General features: G+C 40.4%; 1 protein-coding gene across 8 annotated transcripts in view; it reads right to left on the reverse strand.

Moving 5' to 3' along the window:
• recql (RecQ helicase-like) overlaps positions 1-14,482 on the reverse strand; it is a 46,944-nt gene that overhangs the window by 26,726 nt on the left and 5,736 nt on the right. For 7 of the 8 annotated variants that reach the window (XM_072562245.1, XM_072562246.1, XM_072562250.1 and 4 more), the window contains 5 exons: positions 14,222-14,285; positions 10,803-10,991; positions 8,412-8,591; positions 7,205-7,311; positions 2,724-2,922 (listed from right to left, as the gene is read on the reverse strand). In XM_072562245.1, coding sequence (XP_072418346.1) covers positions 2,724-2,922; positions 7,205-7,311; positions 8,412-8,591; positions 10,803-10,991; positions 14,222-14,237 — 691 coding nt within the window. In that variant the 5' untranslated portion in view covers positions 14,238-14,285. Of the gene's footprint in view, positions 1-2,723; positions 2,923-7,204; positions 7,312-8,411; positions 8,592-10,802; positions 10,992-14,221; positions 14,286-14,383; positions 14,403-14,482 lie in introns of those variants that run through there. The other variant, XM_072562252.1, reaches the window with a different exon arrangement.

A 14,482-nucleotide genomic window follows, 5' to 3' on the forward strand; every position in this document is an offset into this window, starting at 1 on the left:
GTGTGTGCCAAGCAGGCTAAGATAAAAGGTAGGGAGGAGGGACTTGGGGGAGGGGTGTTGGGAATGCGATAGGTGGAAGGAGGTTAAGGTGACGGTGATAGGTCGGAGAGGGGGTGGGGGCGGAGAGGTCGGGAAGAAGATTGCAGGTCAAGAAGGCGGTGCTGAGTCCGAGGGTTGGGACTGAGATAAGGTGGGGGGAGGGGAAATGAGGAATCTGGAGAAATCTGCATTCATCCCTTGTGGTTGGAGGGTTCCTAGGCGGAAGATGAGGCGCTCTTCCTCCAGGGGTCGTGTTGCCATGGTCTGGCGATGGAGGTGGTCAAGGACCTGCATGTCCTTGGTGGAGTGGGAGGGGGAGTTAAAGTGTTCAACCACAGGGCGGTTGGGTTGGTTGGTGCGGGTGTCCCAGAGGTGTTCTCTGAAACGTTCCGCAGGTAGGCGGCCTGTCTCCCCAATGTATAGGAGGCCACATCAGGTGCAGCGGATGCAGTAAATGGTGTGTGTAGAGGTGCAGGTGAATTTGTGATGGATATGGAAGGATCCCTTGGGGCCTTGGAGGGAAGTGAAGGGGGAGGTGTGGGAGCAAATTTTGCATTTCTTGCGGTTACAGGGGAAGGTGCCGGGAGTGGAGGTTGGGTTGGTGGGGGGTGTGGACCTGACGAGGGAGTCGCGGAGGGAGTGGTCTTTCCAGAATGCTGACGGTGGGGGTAAAGGAAATATATCCTTGGTGGTGGGGTCTGTTTGGAGGTGGCAGAAATGACGAAGGATGATATATCTGAAGGTTGGTGGGGTGGTACCAGTGGGGTTCTGTCCTGGTGGCGATTGGAGGGGCGGGGTTCAGGAGCGGGAAGTGGAGGAGATGCGGTGGAGAGCATCGTCAACCACGTCGGAGGGGAAATTGCAGTCTTTGAAGAAGGAGGCCATCATGGGCTAGGCACATATTATAATTTACAGTACAAGATGACCATGGCTTGTGGCTTGGTAGATCTGGTATCAGGTTTTCTGGCTTACCTTCTTCACAGAGGACAGCATTCTCTATGCCCAGGTGGCCCTGCAAAAAAGACTATATGGCGCTTGCCTCCAAGCTCAAGGCCTATTGCAATTATCAATTGGTCAACAGTTGGGCAAATTAGCATTTTTATTTGGTTGGAAGGGTTTTCATTGATTTAGTTTATTTGGTTTGTCTGTCTCTTTCCTATATTTTATATATGTATAATATATAGATGAGTGTTACCCTAAAAGAGGTAACGATTTTGGAGTAACCTAGTCATACCAATACTGGTCCATTATAACTGGCCCAGCACCTGTTTGTGAGGCAGTTGTCAATTTGTCAGCAGTAATAGAAATTTGACAAAATTGAAGTCACTATTAACAATTTCAAACAAGTGAGAATTGCATTGTAAAAAGGAAAATCAGAAAACGTTTAGAACAAGTGGACAATCTGATATTATTAATTTAAAATCATCCTTCAACGGTCAAAATTACCTTCCCATAATTGGAGCAGCTTAGTCTTAAAAGTTTAATATGTAAATAGATTAAACTGTTTCAATTTTACTGTACACTATTTAAACCATATAGGAGTAGTTGGTAGAAGACTAATTGGGCCATGTCTTCAAATGCCAGGTTAAGGGAAGGCTGCATTATTGTAGGTTCCACCTCTTGAATTGGATATTAAAACTATCTTCTGTCCAGGTGATTGTTTCTTCCTCAAACTAACTAACTAAAAAGTACAGGTTAACCAATCATTCATCTCATTTGCTTTGTGTAACGCCTTGCTATGCTCAAATTAGCTGCGACATTTATCTAGGTATTAACAGTGACTATGCTTCACTATCTAACACTGTAATAAAATGTTATATAAATACAAGTTCCTTCCTTATGTGGAATACTGAGTTATGTGCTGCTGCCTAAATTCAATAAGTATTGTCTCATTTACTGATATATACCCCATTATGGTAAGTACAAAGCTGTAGATGTATTCCTTTGAGACTCTGACAAACATCAGAACATACAAAGGTGACAGGCAAGCAAAGTCCATCAAGCCTACTCTGCACGTATTGTAGCGTCATGGCTAAATACAGCCTCTCCAATAAACCCTACCCATCCAACATCCTCAGAGGCAATGCCAAAGCTTAGGGGAGATACTCCAGCAAATTCTTCTCCAAACCTCCCTTACCCTCCCTGCGATTAATCAAAAGTAATGAAAACGATATGACTCAAGAGTTATCTATAAAGACACTCACGTTCTACATAACAATCTCTGCCCAAGTGATGAAACTGCTCTCCTCCTTCTTGAAGGCAATGTGGAAAACCAACAACCAGACAACAGTTGGCAATAAATTCTGGCTGGAGGAGAAAGTGAGGACTGCAGATGCTGGAGATCAGAGCTGAAAATGTGTTGCTGGAAAAGCGCAGGTCAGGCAGCATCCAAGGAACAGGAGAATTGACGTTTCGGGCATAAGCCTGAAGAAGGGCTTATGCCCGAAATGTCAATTCTCCTGTTCAATAAATTCTGGCTACTCACTACTCTAAGAAGAGAAACTGCCTATATCCAATCTATTTGCATTCTTAACTAGTTTAAATTCACAATCCCAGTCCTCCCCCAATCTGTTCAAGTGGAATAATTTAAGTGACATATACTCCCACATTTTGCACACATACATACACCTGAATGTATATACTATATATAGGGTACCTTCTAATTTGAGAACATTAGTACTCACCAGGTCTGAAATCATGACCCCATTGACTGCAACAATGAACCTCATCTACGGCAATACGAGTCAGGCATCCTGCATTGTATGCCTTTTCCAGCTTGGACATGAAGACTTTACTTTTAGCAATCTTCTCTGGAGTCACATACAGAAGCTTCAGCTTGGAAGACTTGCTCAGCATTTCATCATGGACCCACTTTATATGTTCCTATAAAAAGAGATATTTACTCTGAAAAGTCTATTGTACAACAGGAGCCAAATGTCACTTCAGGTGGAGGTGGGTGAGGGGAAGAAACAGGGGGCAAGGAGAAGATGGTAATAAACCTTGTTTCCAAATTATAGAAATTAGTAAGCCAAATATATCTTCAGAAGCGGTTAGCAATCACAACTCTAAGATCAACATAAATTCCACAACACAATTGCTGCCTATATGTTCCCATTTTAAGGCACTCAAAGTCGGTGTCGTTGCTGAACTGGAATGAAAGTCAATAACCAATTATAGCAGGACTAAACTGAAGTACTGCCAAAAAAAACATTTTGTTGAAGGACTCATCAGGATAATTCGTAGGAACAACAAATGTAAAGAGAAAAATCAACATTTATACTGTATAACACTGAATAATTATACTTAATTATATTCAATAATTATAGTTATTTACAAGTAAATTGGTATACTTGCAAATTGTCCCAATGACAAAAGGTTCTGTCTAAATCTGTCCTTTTTCAGCAATAACCAATGGAGCTCATTATTGCTTAGTGGCAGGAAGCAGAGGGCGATGATTAAAGGATATTTTTGAGTCTGGAAGTCTATGTCTAGTGATGTACAACAGCATTTGGTGCTAGGTCGCATGCTGTTTGTAGTGTTCATTAATGATCTAGACATGAATGTAGAAAATATGATCAGTCAGTCCAAAGATAACATGAAAATTGGTAGTGTGGTAAACAGTGAAGAGAAAAGGCTCAGACTACAGGACAATATAGACAGGTTTGTCAAAACATCTGAATGGAGGAAAATAGAATTTAATACATTTTGGGAGGACTAATAATGTAGAGAAGTATATATTAAAGGGTAAGATTCTAACAAACACAAGAGGATCAGAGGAACCTTGGTGTGTTTGCTCATAATCCTTGAAGGCAGCAGGATGGGTAGATATGGTGGTTACACAGAAATATTGGATACTTTCCTTTATTAGTCAAGGCACTGAATACAAGAACAAGTATATTATAGTGGAGTTGTATTTAGTTAGGCCACAGCTGGAATACTGTCTGCAGTTCTGGTCACCATACTGTAGGAAGGAAGTGATTGCACTGGAGAGGGTGAAGAAGAGATTCACCAGGATGTTGCCTGGGCTGGAGCAATTTAGATATGAAGACTATTCAGTCTAGACAGGCTAGGATTTTTGTTTTCATTTCAATCCTCCCTTAGCCTTCTTTGCTGTAAGGTTCTGAAGAGCACAGACATGGTAGGTAAAGGGAAAACATTCCTCTTCGTAGGACAGTTAATAAACAGAAGGCACAATTTTAAGGGAAAGCACGGAAGGTTTAGATGTGATTGGAGGAAAAATTCTTTACACCCAGAAGGTTTGTGGCTATTTGGAACTCACTGCCTTATAAGGATGATAGAGGTGGAGACCCTCAAGACATTTAAGAACTACTTAAATGTAAGCTAGAAACACCACAGCATAGAAGGCTATGGGCCACGTGCTGGAAAAACTGGATTAAAATGGACGAATGCATGATGAGCTGCATGGACATGATGGACCAAAGAGCCTCTTTCTGTAATGTTAAACCACTGTGACTCTATGACACATTACTAGTGAAGATCAAATCGTAAACTGCTGGGTTCATCTAAAAGTGTAACATCAGTGAACCATTCTGAAACATCTTACAGGATACCCCAAGAAGATCATACAAAACTGGTGCAATTATATGTTAGATAAGTACAGGCAAAAAAAAGGTTGTGTTTACAATTCACAAGACACTTGTACAATGAAAACAAGTAGCACATTGTACACGACATTGATATGAATCTGACACACAATTAGAGTCATACAGCACACAGAAACAGGCCCTTCGGTCCAACTTGGCTATGCTAATCATGCTTCCCAAACTAAATTAGTCCCACTTGCCTCCATTTGGCTCATATTCCCCCAGATATTTCCTATTCATATACTTATCCAAATGTCTTCTAAAACTTGGAACATCTATCACGTCCTCTGGCAGTTCATTCCACAAACGAGCCACTCCCTGTGTGAAAGGATTGTCCCTCAAGTCCCTTTTAAATCTTTTTCCTCTCACCTTAAAAATATGCCCCCTAGTTTTGAACTCCCCTATCCTGGGAAAAAGATGATTTTATAAACTTTGCAAGGTCAGCCAGTGAAAAACATGCCAGCCTATCCAGCTTATCCTTATATCTCAAACCCTCCAGTGCCAGCAAAATCCAGGCAAAGCTTTTCTGAATCCACTCCAATTTAATAATATCCTTCCTATAGCAGGGCAACCAGAACTACACACAGTACTTCAAAAGTGGCCTCACCAACATCCTTCACAACCTCAACATGATGTCCCAACTCCCATACTCAATGGTCTGAGCATGAAGGCAAACATGCTAAATGCCTTAACTACCCAGTCTATATGTGATGCAACTTCCAAATAACTATATACCTGATTCTCTAGGTGTCTCTGACAACCCTATCCAGGCCCCTACTATTAACTGCATAAGTCCTGCCCCTGTTTTTACCAAAATGCAATACTTCACATTTATCCAAATTAAACTCCATCTGCCATTCCTCAGCCTGTTGGCCCAATTGATCAAGATCACTTTGTAATCTTCGGTAACCTTCTTCACTTTCAAATATTCCACCAACTTTGGTGTCATCCACAAACTTACAAACCATGCCTCCTAAATTCTCATCCAAATCATTTGTATAAACAATGAACAAAAAAAGTGGACCCAGCACCAACCCCTGCAGAAAACCACTAGTCACAGTCCTTCAGTCCAAATAAACAATTATGTGACATGCATGATTGGACTAAAGAGCTAGATGCATAGGTGCTGAGCACATTTTTCTCTTTCTAAACTTTGTTTGAAAAGCTGAAGAATGCTGAATTTAGCAACAGTAATGGGTCATTCAGCCTCTAGAGCCTACTTCAACGTGCAGTTAAATCTGTTCTTCAACGCTATGGTTGCCCAATTTGGTTTCATATGCCTCAAAGTCCCCATTTAGCAAGCATTCTATCAAACTCAACTTCAGTCTTTTTAAACAGGAAACAGATTTAGGACTTCAATCACCCTTTGTGGGAAGAACTGCTTCCTCTTACTACCTTTAAATTCTACAATTTGAAAATCTAAGACTGTTCTCATTCTGGGGGAAAAAAAAAGTTTGCATCTACCTAACCTTTCAAATAATTAAAACATTTTAGAAGTTTCAATCAGATCACCCTCAATCTTCTATACTCACGAGATTTCAAGAGAGTTTCATGCAACCTGCCTTCATGATTTGATCCTTTTAGCCAGGTATCATTCTCCAAAACGGGTGATGACATTGTTTGGGATTGAAGTCCACCAGAAGAAGTCAGTCAGTATAGCTCCAATCCAGTTCTAGTTAACTTTATTGGCCATATCAAACAAAACAATACTAATATTCGTATATTTTACAAAGTCAAAATACATATGTCTATCTCTGGATGTAAAAGATTATAAGGCTGGATTTGAAGAAATGCAGTGGGCCGTTCCAATCTGGTCAATAACAATGAAACACAGTAAATCAGTGGTGCACTAAATGTGCCAGCCAGTTGTCATACTTACACTTGTCCAGAGACTTATAGGTTTATGCATGGTAAGTTGCTGTCACTCAACTTCCAAAAATTGCACTGTCTCTAGGGAAAATCTCAGAACTATGTGAGCAGGGCAAGCAAATGTTTCTGTCCTTAATCAACCAGACAGACAAACTGTACATGAGAAGTGCCAAGTCTGAATAATTAACGGTGAGAATTTGTAATTCAATGTGAAATCTAGTGCAAAAATAAATGAAAAGATTAAAATAAGAGAAATATAATAAGTAGAAAGGAAAAGTAAAACCTTGTAAATTTAACTTTTACTAAGTCATACTGTCATAGAAATGTACAGCACGAAAATAGATCCTTTGGTCCAATTTGTCCATGCCGACTAGATATCCTAAATTAACTTAGTTCCACTTGCCAGCACTTGGCCCATGTCCCTCTAAACCCTTCCAATGTATATACCCATCTAGATGCCTTTTAAATGTTGTAATTGTACAAGCCTGCACCACTTCCTCTGGCAGCTCATTCCATACACGCACCACCCTCTGCGTGAAAAAGTTGCCCCTTAGGTCCCTGTTAAATCTTTCCCCTCTCACCCTAAACCTCTGCCTTATAGTTCTGGACTCCTCCACCCCAGGAGAAAGACCTTATCTATTTAATAATTAAAATCTGAAGGTAGAGACTCCGCCTAATGATTTTGTCCTTACCTTAGTACTGTTGGAATTCAGCATTGTAGATGCGATACCTAATTGTTCGAGGACCATTAGTTGATCTTCCATCAATGAGATTAAGGGACAGATTACCAGAGTGAATCCTAATCAAACAAACAAGCAATTAATTGCAAAACATCAGCTTTCTTCCACCCTCAACATTTTGTAGACATTACAAATGAATTCTGGTCAATTGATATATTTTTAGTTAAATATCTTTGTTATAAATAGGCCCTAGTGTAATTTTATAACTGGTGCATACATAAAAAGAAATTGAACCAAGAATGTGCCTTAACTATGAATAGTGTTATTTATAGCAAGAAGTGATATCTCATACATAAATCTGTAAAAGACAAAAATTACTACCATCACAAAGACTAATCATTATACTTTTGAAATTAGATTAACTTTCTTCATGCTGCAGACCTAGCTGTTAAAGATTTGGGAGCCTCCTGCAGCTATAAAAGATCAAATCCTAGAATCCCTACAGTGTGGAAACAGGCGATTTGGTCCAAGTCCACATCAACCCTCCGAAGAGCTCTTCTTTCCTGAAGAAGGGCTCATGCCCGAAACGTCAATTCTCCTGCTCCTTGGATGCTGCCTGACCTGCTGCGCTTTTCCAGCAATACAGTTTCACCTCCGAAGAGTAACCCAACAAGATCCATTCCCCATACCTATTACTCTACTTTTACCACTGACTAATGCACCTAACCTACACAACCTACCATGGGCAATTTAGCATGGCCAATTCACCGAATTTGCATATTGTTTAGATTTTGGGAGGAAACCAGAGCACCTGGAGAAAACCCACGCAGACACAGGGAGAATATGCAAACTCCACACAGGCAGTTGCCGGAGGCTGGAATTGAACCCGGGTCCCTGGCACTGAGGCAGTAGTGCTAACCGCTGAGCCACTGTACCACCCCTTAAGATGCTACTTAAATCCAAGTATTTTCCTTAAAACATTCCCAAGCCAGTTTCTCTAAAGTAAGCAGAAATTATCACTTTAACACTTTTGTTCTGAACCAGGAAAAAGCAAAAAAAAAGTAGATTTAAAATAATTCACATGACAAAGCTCTTGAAGTGTTTCTTCAAAGCTCAAAGAGTGGCAAAGAGTATAACTGAAAATGTTATAAATGAATTTGGAGCTACATAAAATATTGAATTACTGGGAAAAGTGACATCAGCAATTTGCAGTACATACCACTGGAGCAGACAGCTGGCAGCTCATAGCACAAGCTCTTCCCACCACCTGTCGGCATTATCAGAAAGATATCCTTCTCTGACATTGTAACATTGATGGCCTGAAGTTGCAATGGTCGGAAGGTTTGCAGTTTAAATACACTCTTCAAAGTCTCATCCACCTTCTGTGACCATGGAAAATCTAGTCAGGAATGAAAGGTAAACCATACCTGTTAGCTACATTTGCCAAACAAACTACTGAGCACGCATTAACGTTAATCTATAAATAATAAACATCCATTTCAGAAATTACATATGAATAAAATTTCCAACCTAACCAATAAATCAGATATCTTTGCACTATAATCTCTGTAGAGAATATTTTTGAACATGTGCTAGCATTTCTTCAGCTATTTGCTATTAATTGGAAGCTAGCTTATCCAAGTTAGTAACATTATTAGTTTTAACAGTAACATTATTAGTTTTAACTGAGATGTTTGAGATTTCAAGTCCTCAGACGAGAATGGTGCTTCACTGGTGCAACACAGGTGCAAGCCCAGGACAGTCAACAGTGAAGTGTATATGATATTGGTTTTCTTTAAAAAGCTTTCCTTTCCTTGTGGTTAAGTAAGGAGAAGGGCTGAACTGCTTCGTAAACTGCCAGAGGCCATCTCCTTGGCTCATTTACATCAGGCCATTTCTGTTCCATTCCACTAGTTTTACCATGGTGGGGAATCCTGGGAAATTATAAGGTCGCCCAAAGATTAAAAGCATCTGGTCATGATTTTCTAGATATCATCATGTCATAGAATCCTTACAGCATGGAAGCAGGCCAAATGTTGACGAATGAGACTAGATTAATTTAGATGAATCTGATCAGCATGGACAAATTGGACCAAACGGCCTGTTTCCATGCTGCACAACTCTATGACTCTATATCAAGGTGTGTGGGTTAGGCGTGATAGACCGGTTGGCATTTTCTTGCTCTCCAAATTCTTGGAATTTGTATGCTGTGCTTCTAACTTCCTTACGTCTCTTCTCATTATTCTGGTGCTTCCTGAGACTCCATCCCCTTCGTTTATAATGACTGGTAAAGCAGTTACAATCTTTCATGAAACCAAACATTTCATGGAATTAATTCCTCAGATCATCACACCTCAACTATTCTTGAGCCTAAATATTCAAATCTTTCTTTACAATGAAACAAATTCAGCATTCAATTCTGAGTGCTGAATTTCAGAGGTTGGTTAAAAATGGGCTAGCAGTTGCAACTGAGGTTAAAACAAACTGAATATTTGGAGAATCAATACCACTCCCTCCTCTGAGTCAGAAGATTGTGGGTTCAAGTACCATGTCTAAGACCTCAATTATATAATACAGTCTGGCACATTACTTTAGTACTTCCAGATGCCATCTTTCAGCAGAGACATTACACAGACTCAATCTGCTCATTCAGCTGAACAGAAAAGATCCCATGTCACTATTCAAAGATGTTACTGTTAATATTTATATTTCAAACAATTACATTTAGATTATTCAATAATTAAGTATGCTTACACAGGGCGTATGGCACAGAAATAAATAATTAAGCCCAATCACTCCATTCCAGTATTTATGCCCCACTAGAGCCTTCCCCCCCCCCTCTTCCTTTATTTAACTCTCCTGTTATTTCTGTCTCCCTCATATGCTTATCTGGGTTCCCTTCAAAGAAACATCTATGTTATTCACTTCAACCACTCCCTGTGGCAGTGACCTTCACATTCTTTGGTGAAGCAGTTTCTTCCACCTTCCCTATTGGATTTCTTGGTGACTACTTTATATCAAATCATGCTCAACTTACACTGCTCCCCACTAGAGAAAACATTGAAAATCTAGTCAGGAATGAAAGGTAAACCATACCTGTTAGCTACATTTGCCAAACAAACTACTGAGCACGCATTAACGTTAATCTATAAATAATAGATTATTTATACCCACTCTATCAAAAATTAAATGTATTAAACTCTGTATTACATTATCCCTCAGCTATCTTATGTTTAAGAGCAAAAAGACACAGTCTGTCAATTCTTTCCTGACATGTATACCCAAGCATTTCTAGAATCATCCTTCCAAAAATTTTCAAAAACTCCTTCAGTACCTCTGTACTCAGTTGTCTAATACGCGAATCAAAACTGCATGCAATACCCTAAATGGGTTACACCCATTGTCTCATTGCTTTGGGGGAGTTTGCTGTGTGCAGATGGATTGCAGAATTTGACACAATACAGCAATGACCACACTGAAGTACATTAGCTGTGGAATACTTTGGGATGTCCTTAGGGCTTGAAAAAGTGCCATATGAAGTGTATCCTTCTTCACTTAAAATTCTTTAAACAGAAGTGGATCTGATCTGATTTTAATAGATTTCACTGACCTCTCTTGTTCCAGTCCTCCACAGATGTTGCACTCGATCCGGCCCCATCATCCGCAGACAACGATTCTATCTTCTTCTTTAGTACCTGCTCCTTTTCAACCAGTAACTGCTGCCTCTCCAGAAGTTCCTGAATCTGGAGCCCTAAGGCTTGAATCTCACTGGAAACGGATGCCAACTGCTCCTCCAGATCTATACAAAATGCAATTTTTAATCAAGATTCTGATGCATTCTGCCAATATCATTGAAACCAAATGCAAATGACAAGTGTTTACACTTTGAGATATAATTTTACAGTGATGTTTCTGCAATGGGACATGCTATTGTACATACACAAATCTAACAAACTTTAACTAATAAACCAGGAAACACTGGCTCGGGTCAATCTAACAGCGAGCTAAACAACTAACTCACAAGCAGCCAATTTTCCAGGTCTTTGCTCCAGGGAGAAATCTTAGGGACACACAGTAGTGTGGACCAGGATTGCTGTAGTTCCCTGGAGGCGTCCCCATACAACCTAGTACTACAAGAGCAGGTCTGAGGTGTTCCAAACCTTCCCAGCAGCTAGGTAACAAAACAAGAGGGCACCTACAGTAACTGATCGTGGTGGGCAACCTCCCATATAGTGGAGAATAATCATATTAAGACGACCAAAAGCAAAATGATTTCCCTCTTTTCCTTCAAAATGAATGCCAGGAATAAATTGTTTTGGAGGCAATGCTGCAAAGCTGGTAGCCAGGCCCGTAACTCCACACTCAATTTTGCCCCTTTTGGTCAGCTTAGACGACTGGAAGGGGCCAGCCAGAGGTTACACCATGCCAGGGAAATATGCCCAGTGTACCAAATGCAGCAATAACTTATTCTGGACAGCTACAACAGGTTTCAAGCACACTTAGAGTTAAGGGAGGGTTGGAAGGTCAGCCCCCAGGATTTGAACTGCCAACCTGCATGTCTGTATAATCTATAAGTAAACACCTTGCATCCCCTTCCTTTAAAATAAATTAATTCACTGTCAAATAGCTTTGTGTCATGATCCAATTCCAAAATAAACAACAATCCAGATAATCCACTGGATTAACATACCCACCAAGAACATTCTATCAAGACACAATCCTCTTGAAATGATATTTCCCCCTTTAGGACGAAATGTACTTGCACATCTTTACAACTGCTCCATTATTTCAAAGTCAATAAAGTTATATCACTTCAAAATGATAGGATTTATCCTAGAATTCTCTGGGAAGCCAGGGAGGAGATTGCCAAGCCTTTGGCTTTGATCTTTATATTGTCATTGTCTACAGGAATAGTGCCAGAAGACTGGAGGAAAGCAAATGTTGTTCCCTTGTTCAAGAAGGGGAGTAGAGACAACCCTGCTAATGATAGACTAGTGAGTCTTACTTCAGTTATGGGCAAAGGGTTATAAGAGATAGGATTTATAATCATCTGGAAAGGATTAAGTTGATTAGGGATAGTCAACACGATTTTGTGAAAGGTAGGCCGTGCCTCATAAACCTTATTGAGTTCTTTGAGAAGGTGACCAAACAGGTGGATGAGGGTAAAGCGGTTTATATGGTGTATATGGATTTCAGGAAGGTGTTTGATAAGGTTCCCCATGGTAGGCTACTGCACAAGATAGGGAGGCATGGGATTAAGGGTGATTCAGCAGTTTGGATCAGAAATTGGCTCGCTGAAAGAAGACAGAGGGTGGTGGTTGATGGGAAATATTCACCCTGGTGTTCAGTTACTAATGGGTACCGCAAGGATCTGTTTTAGGTCCACTCTGTTTGTCATTTTTATAAATGACCTGGATGACGACATAGAAGGATGGGTCAGTAAATTTGTGGATGACACTAAGGTCAGTAGAGTTGTAGAAAGTGACGAAGGATGTTGTAGATTACAGAGGGACATAGATAAGCTGCAGAGCTGGGTGCAAAAGTGTGAGGTGATTCACTTTGGAAGGAGTAACAGGAATTCAGAGACTGGGCTAATGGTAAGATTCTTGGTACTGTAGATGGGCAGAAGGATCTCGGTGTCCAAGTACACAGATCCTTGAATGTTGTCACTCAGGTTGATAGGGTTGCTAAGGAGGCATACGGTGTGTTAGCTTTTAGTGGTAGAGGGATTGAGTTTCAGAACCATGAGCTGCACAAAACTCTGGTGTGACTGCACTTGGGGTATTGTGTACAGTTCTGGTCACTGCATTATAGGAAGGATGTGAAGCTTTGGAAAAGGTTCAGAAGAGATTTACTAGGATGTTGCCTGGTACGGAGGGAAAGTCTTACGAGGAAAGGCCGAGGGACTTGAGGCTGTTTTCCTTAGAGAGGAGAAGGTTGAGAGGTGACTTAATTGAGACATATAAGATAATCAGAGAGTTAGATAGGGTGGTCAGGGAGAGCCTTTTTCCTTGGATGGCGATGAGGGGACATAATTTAAAATTGAGGGGGTGATAGATATAGAACAGATGTCAGAGGTAGTTTTTTTACTCAGAATAGTAAGGACATGGAACGCACTGTCTGCAACAGTAGTAGACTTACCAACTTCAAGGGCATTTAAATAGTCGTTGGATAGGCATATGAGTGAGAATGTAATAGTGTAGGTTAGATGGGCTTCAGATTGGTCTCACAGGTCAGTGCAAAATCGAGGGCTGAAGCACCTGTACTGCACTGTAATGTTCTATGAGGTCGGTTCAATCACAATTTTGACTTTTTCCTTTAAGGTGGAATCTGAGTGAGGCAAAAGGAGGTTTTAAAACTGGACTTGTACAGATTGAGATCTGGAAAACTTCTCCTCTGCTTTTACTGCTTGAAAAGCACAAAAAGGCTCCCTCCTTCTGCTGGCACAACTAAGATCAAAGATTTGAAGTCATAAAACTTCATTTCATGGCTCCAGGAATCAATTTGTGGCAGCTACATATTGATTCATGGCACCACTGAAACCAAGCAATTACCTATCGGAGGCTAAGCATCCAGCAGATGAGAAACTTATGCCTTCAACTCTACAATATGTTTGAATACACCTTGTTCTGGTCAGATAAGAATCTTTTCTCAGCAGGGACTCAAAATTGGAAAATTCAGTAACCTTAGAGTCCCAACGCTGAGGTTCAACTAATGGGATTAGAGAATACAGCATTGCCTTACTTCCAACTCTGCATTAATATTTTGAAAATACAGTGCTTGTGCATACAGTGCTGTAGATAAACTCTTTACTTTGGTCAGTCTCAACTTTTGTGCAATGTCAATTCCTCTTCATAAAAATAAATCTGAGTTGACGTGTTCTACCATCAAACTGACTTGCTGGTGTAGGAAATGGCTTTTCAGACTAAAATTCAACACTGAAGCAACTAAATTCAAGCCTGGAATATAGGACATGAACATCAAGCACCAACACCTTGAACAGCAAGAATGTCACAGGACAACACTCACCTGAAACCTCCTCCATTCTTGAAACAGTAACCACGCCTCAGAAATATTGGTGCACTTTAAAAACCTATAAGAAAACATGCAACCAAGTGAATTCCTAGAGCATAAAATACATAGCAATTGTAAGAAACCCAGACTTTTCACAGATATATATGAAAGACTCACCTTAAAAGTGTCTGTAAGGTATTCATCTCAAATATTAAATCTGACAAATACACTGTGACAGCCTAGCTTCCCAACTATCAAATGTAGGTAGCTGGTTGT

This window comes from Chiloscyllium punctatum, chromosome 44, assembly GCF_047496795.1.
Source record: "Chiloscyllium punctatum isolate Juve2018m chromosome 44, sChiPun1.3, whole genome shotgun sequence".
Taxonomy (NCBI): domain Eukaryota; kingdom Metazoa; phylum Chordata; class Chondrichthyes; order Orectolobiformes; family Hemiscylliidae; genus Chiloscyllium; species Chiloscyllium punctatum.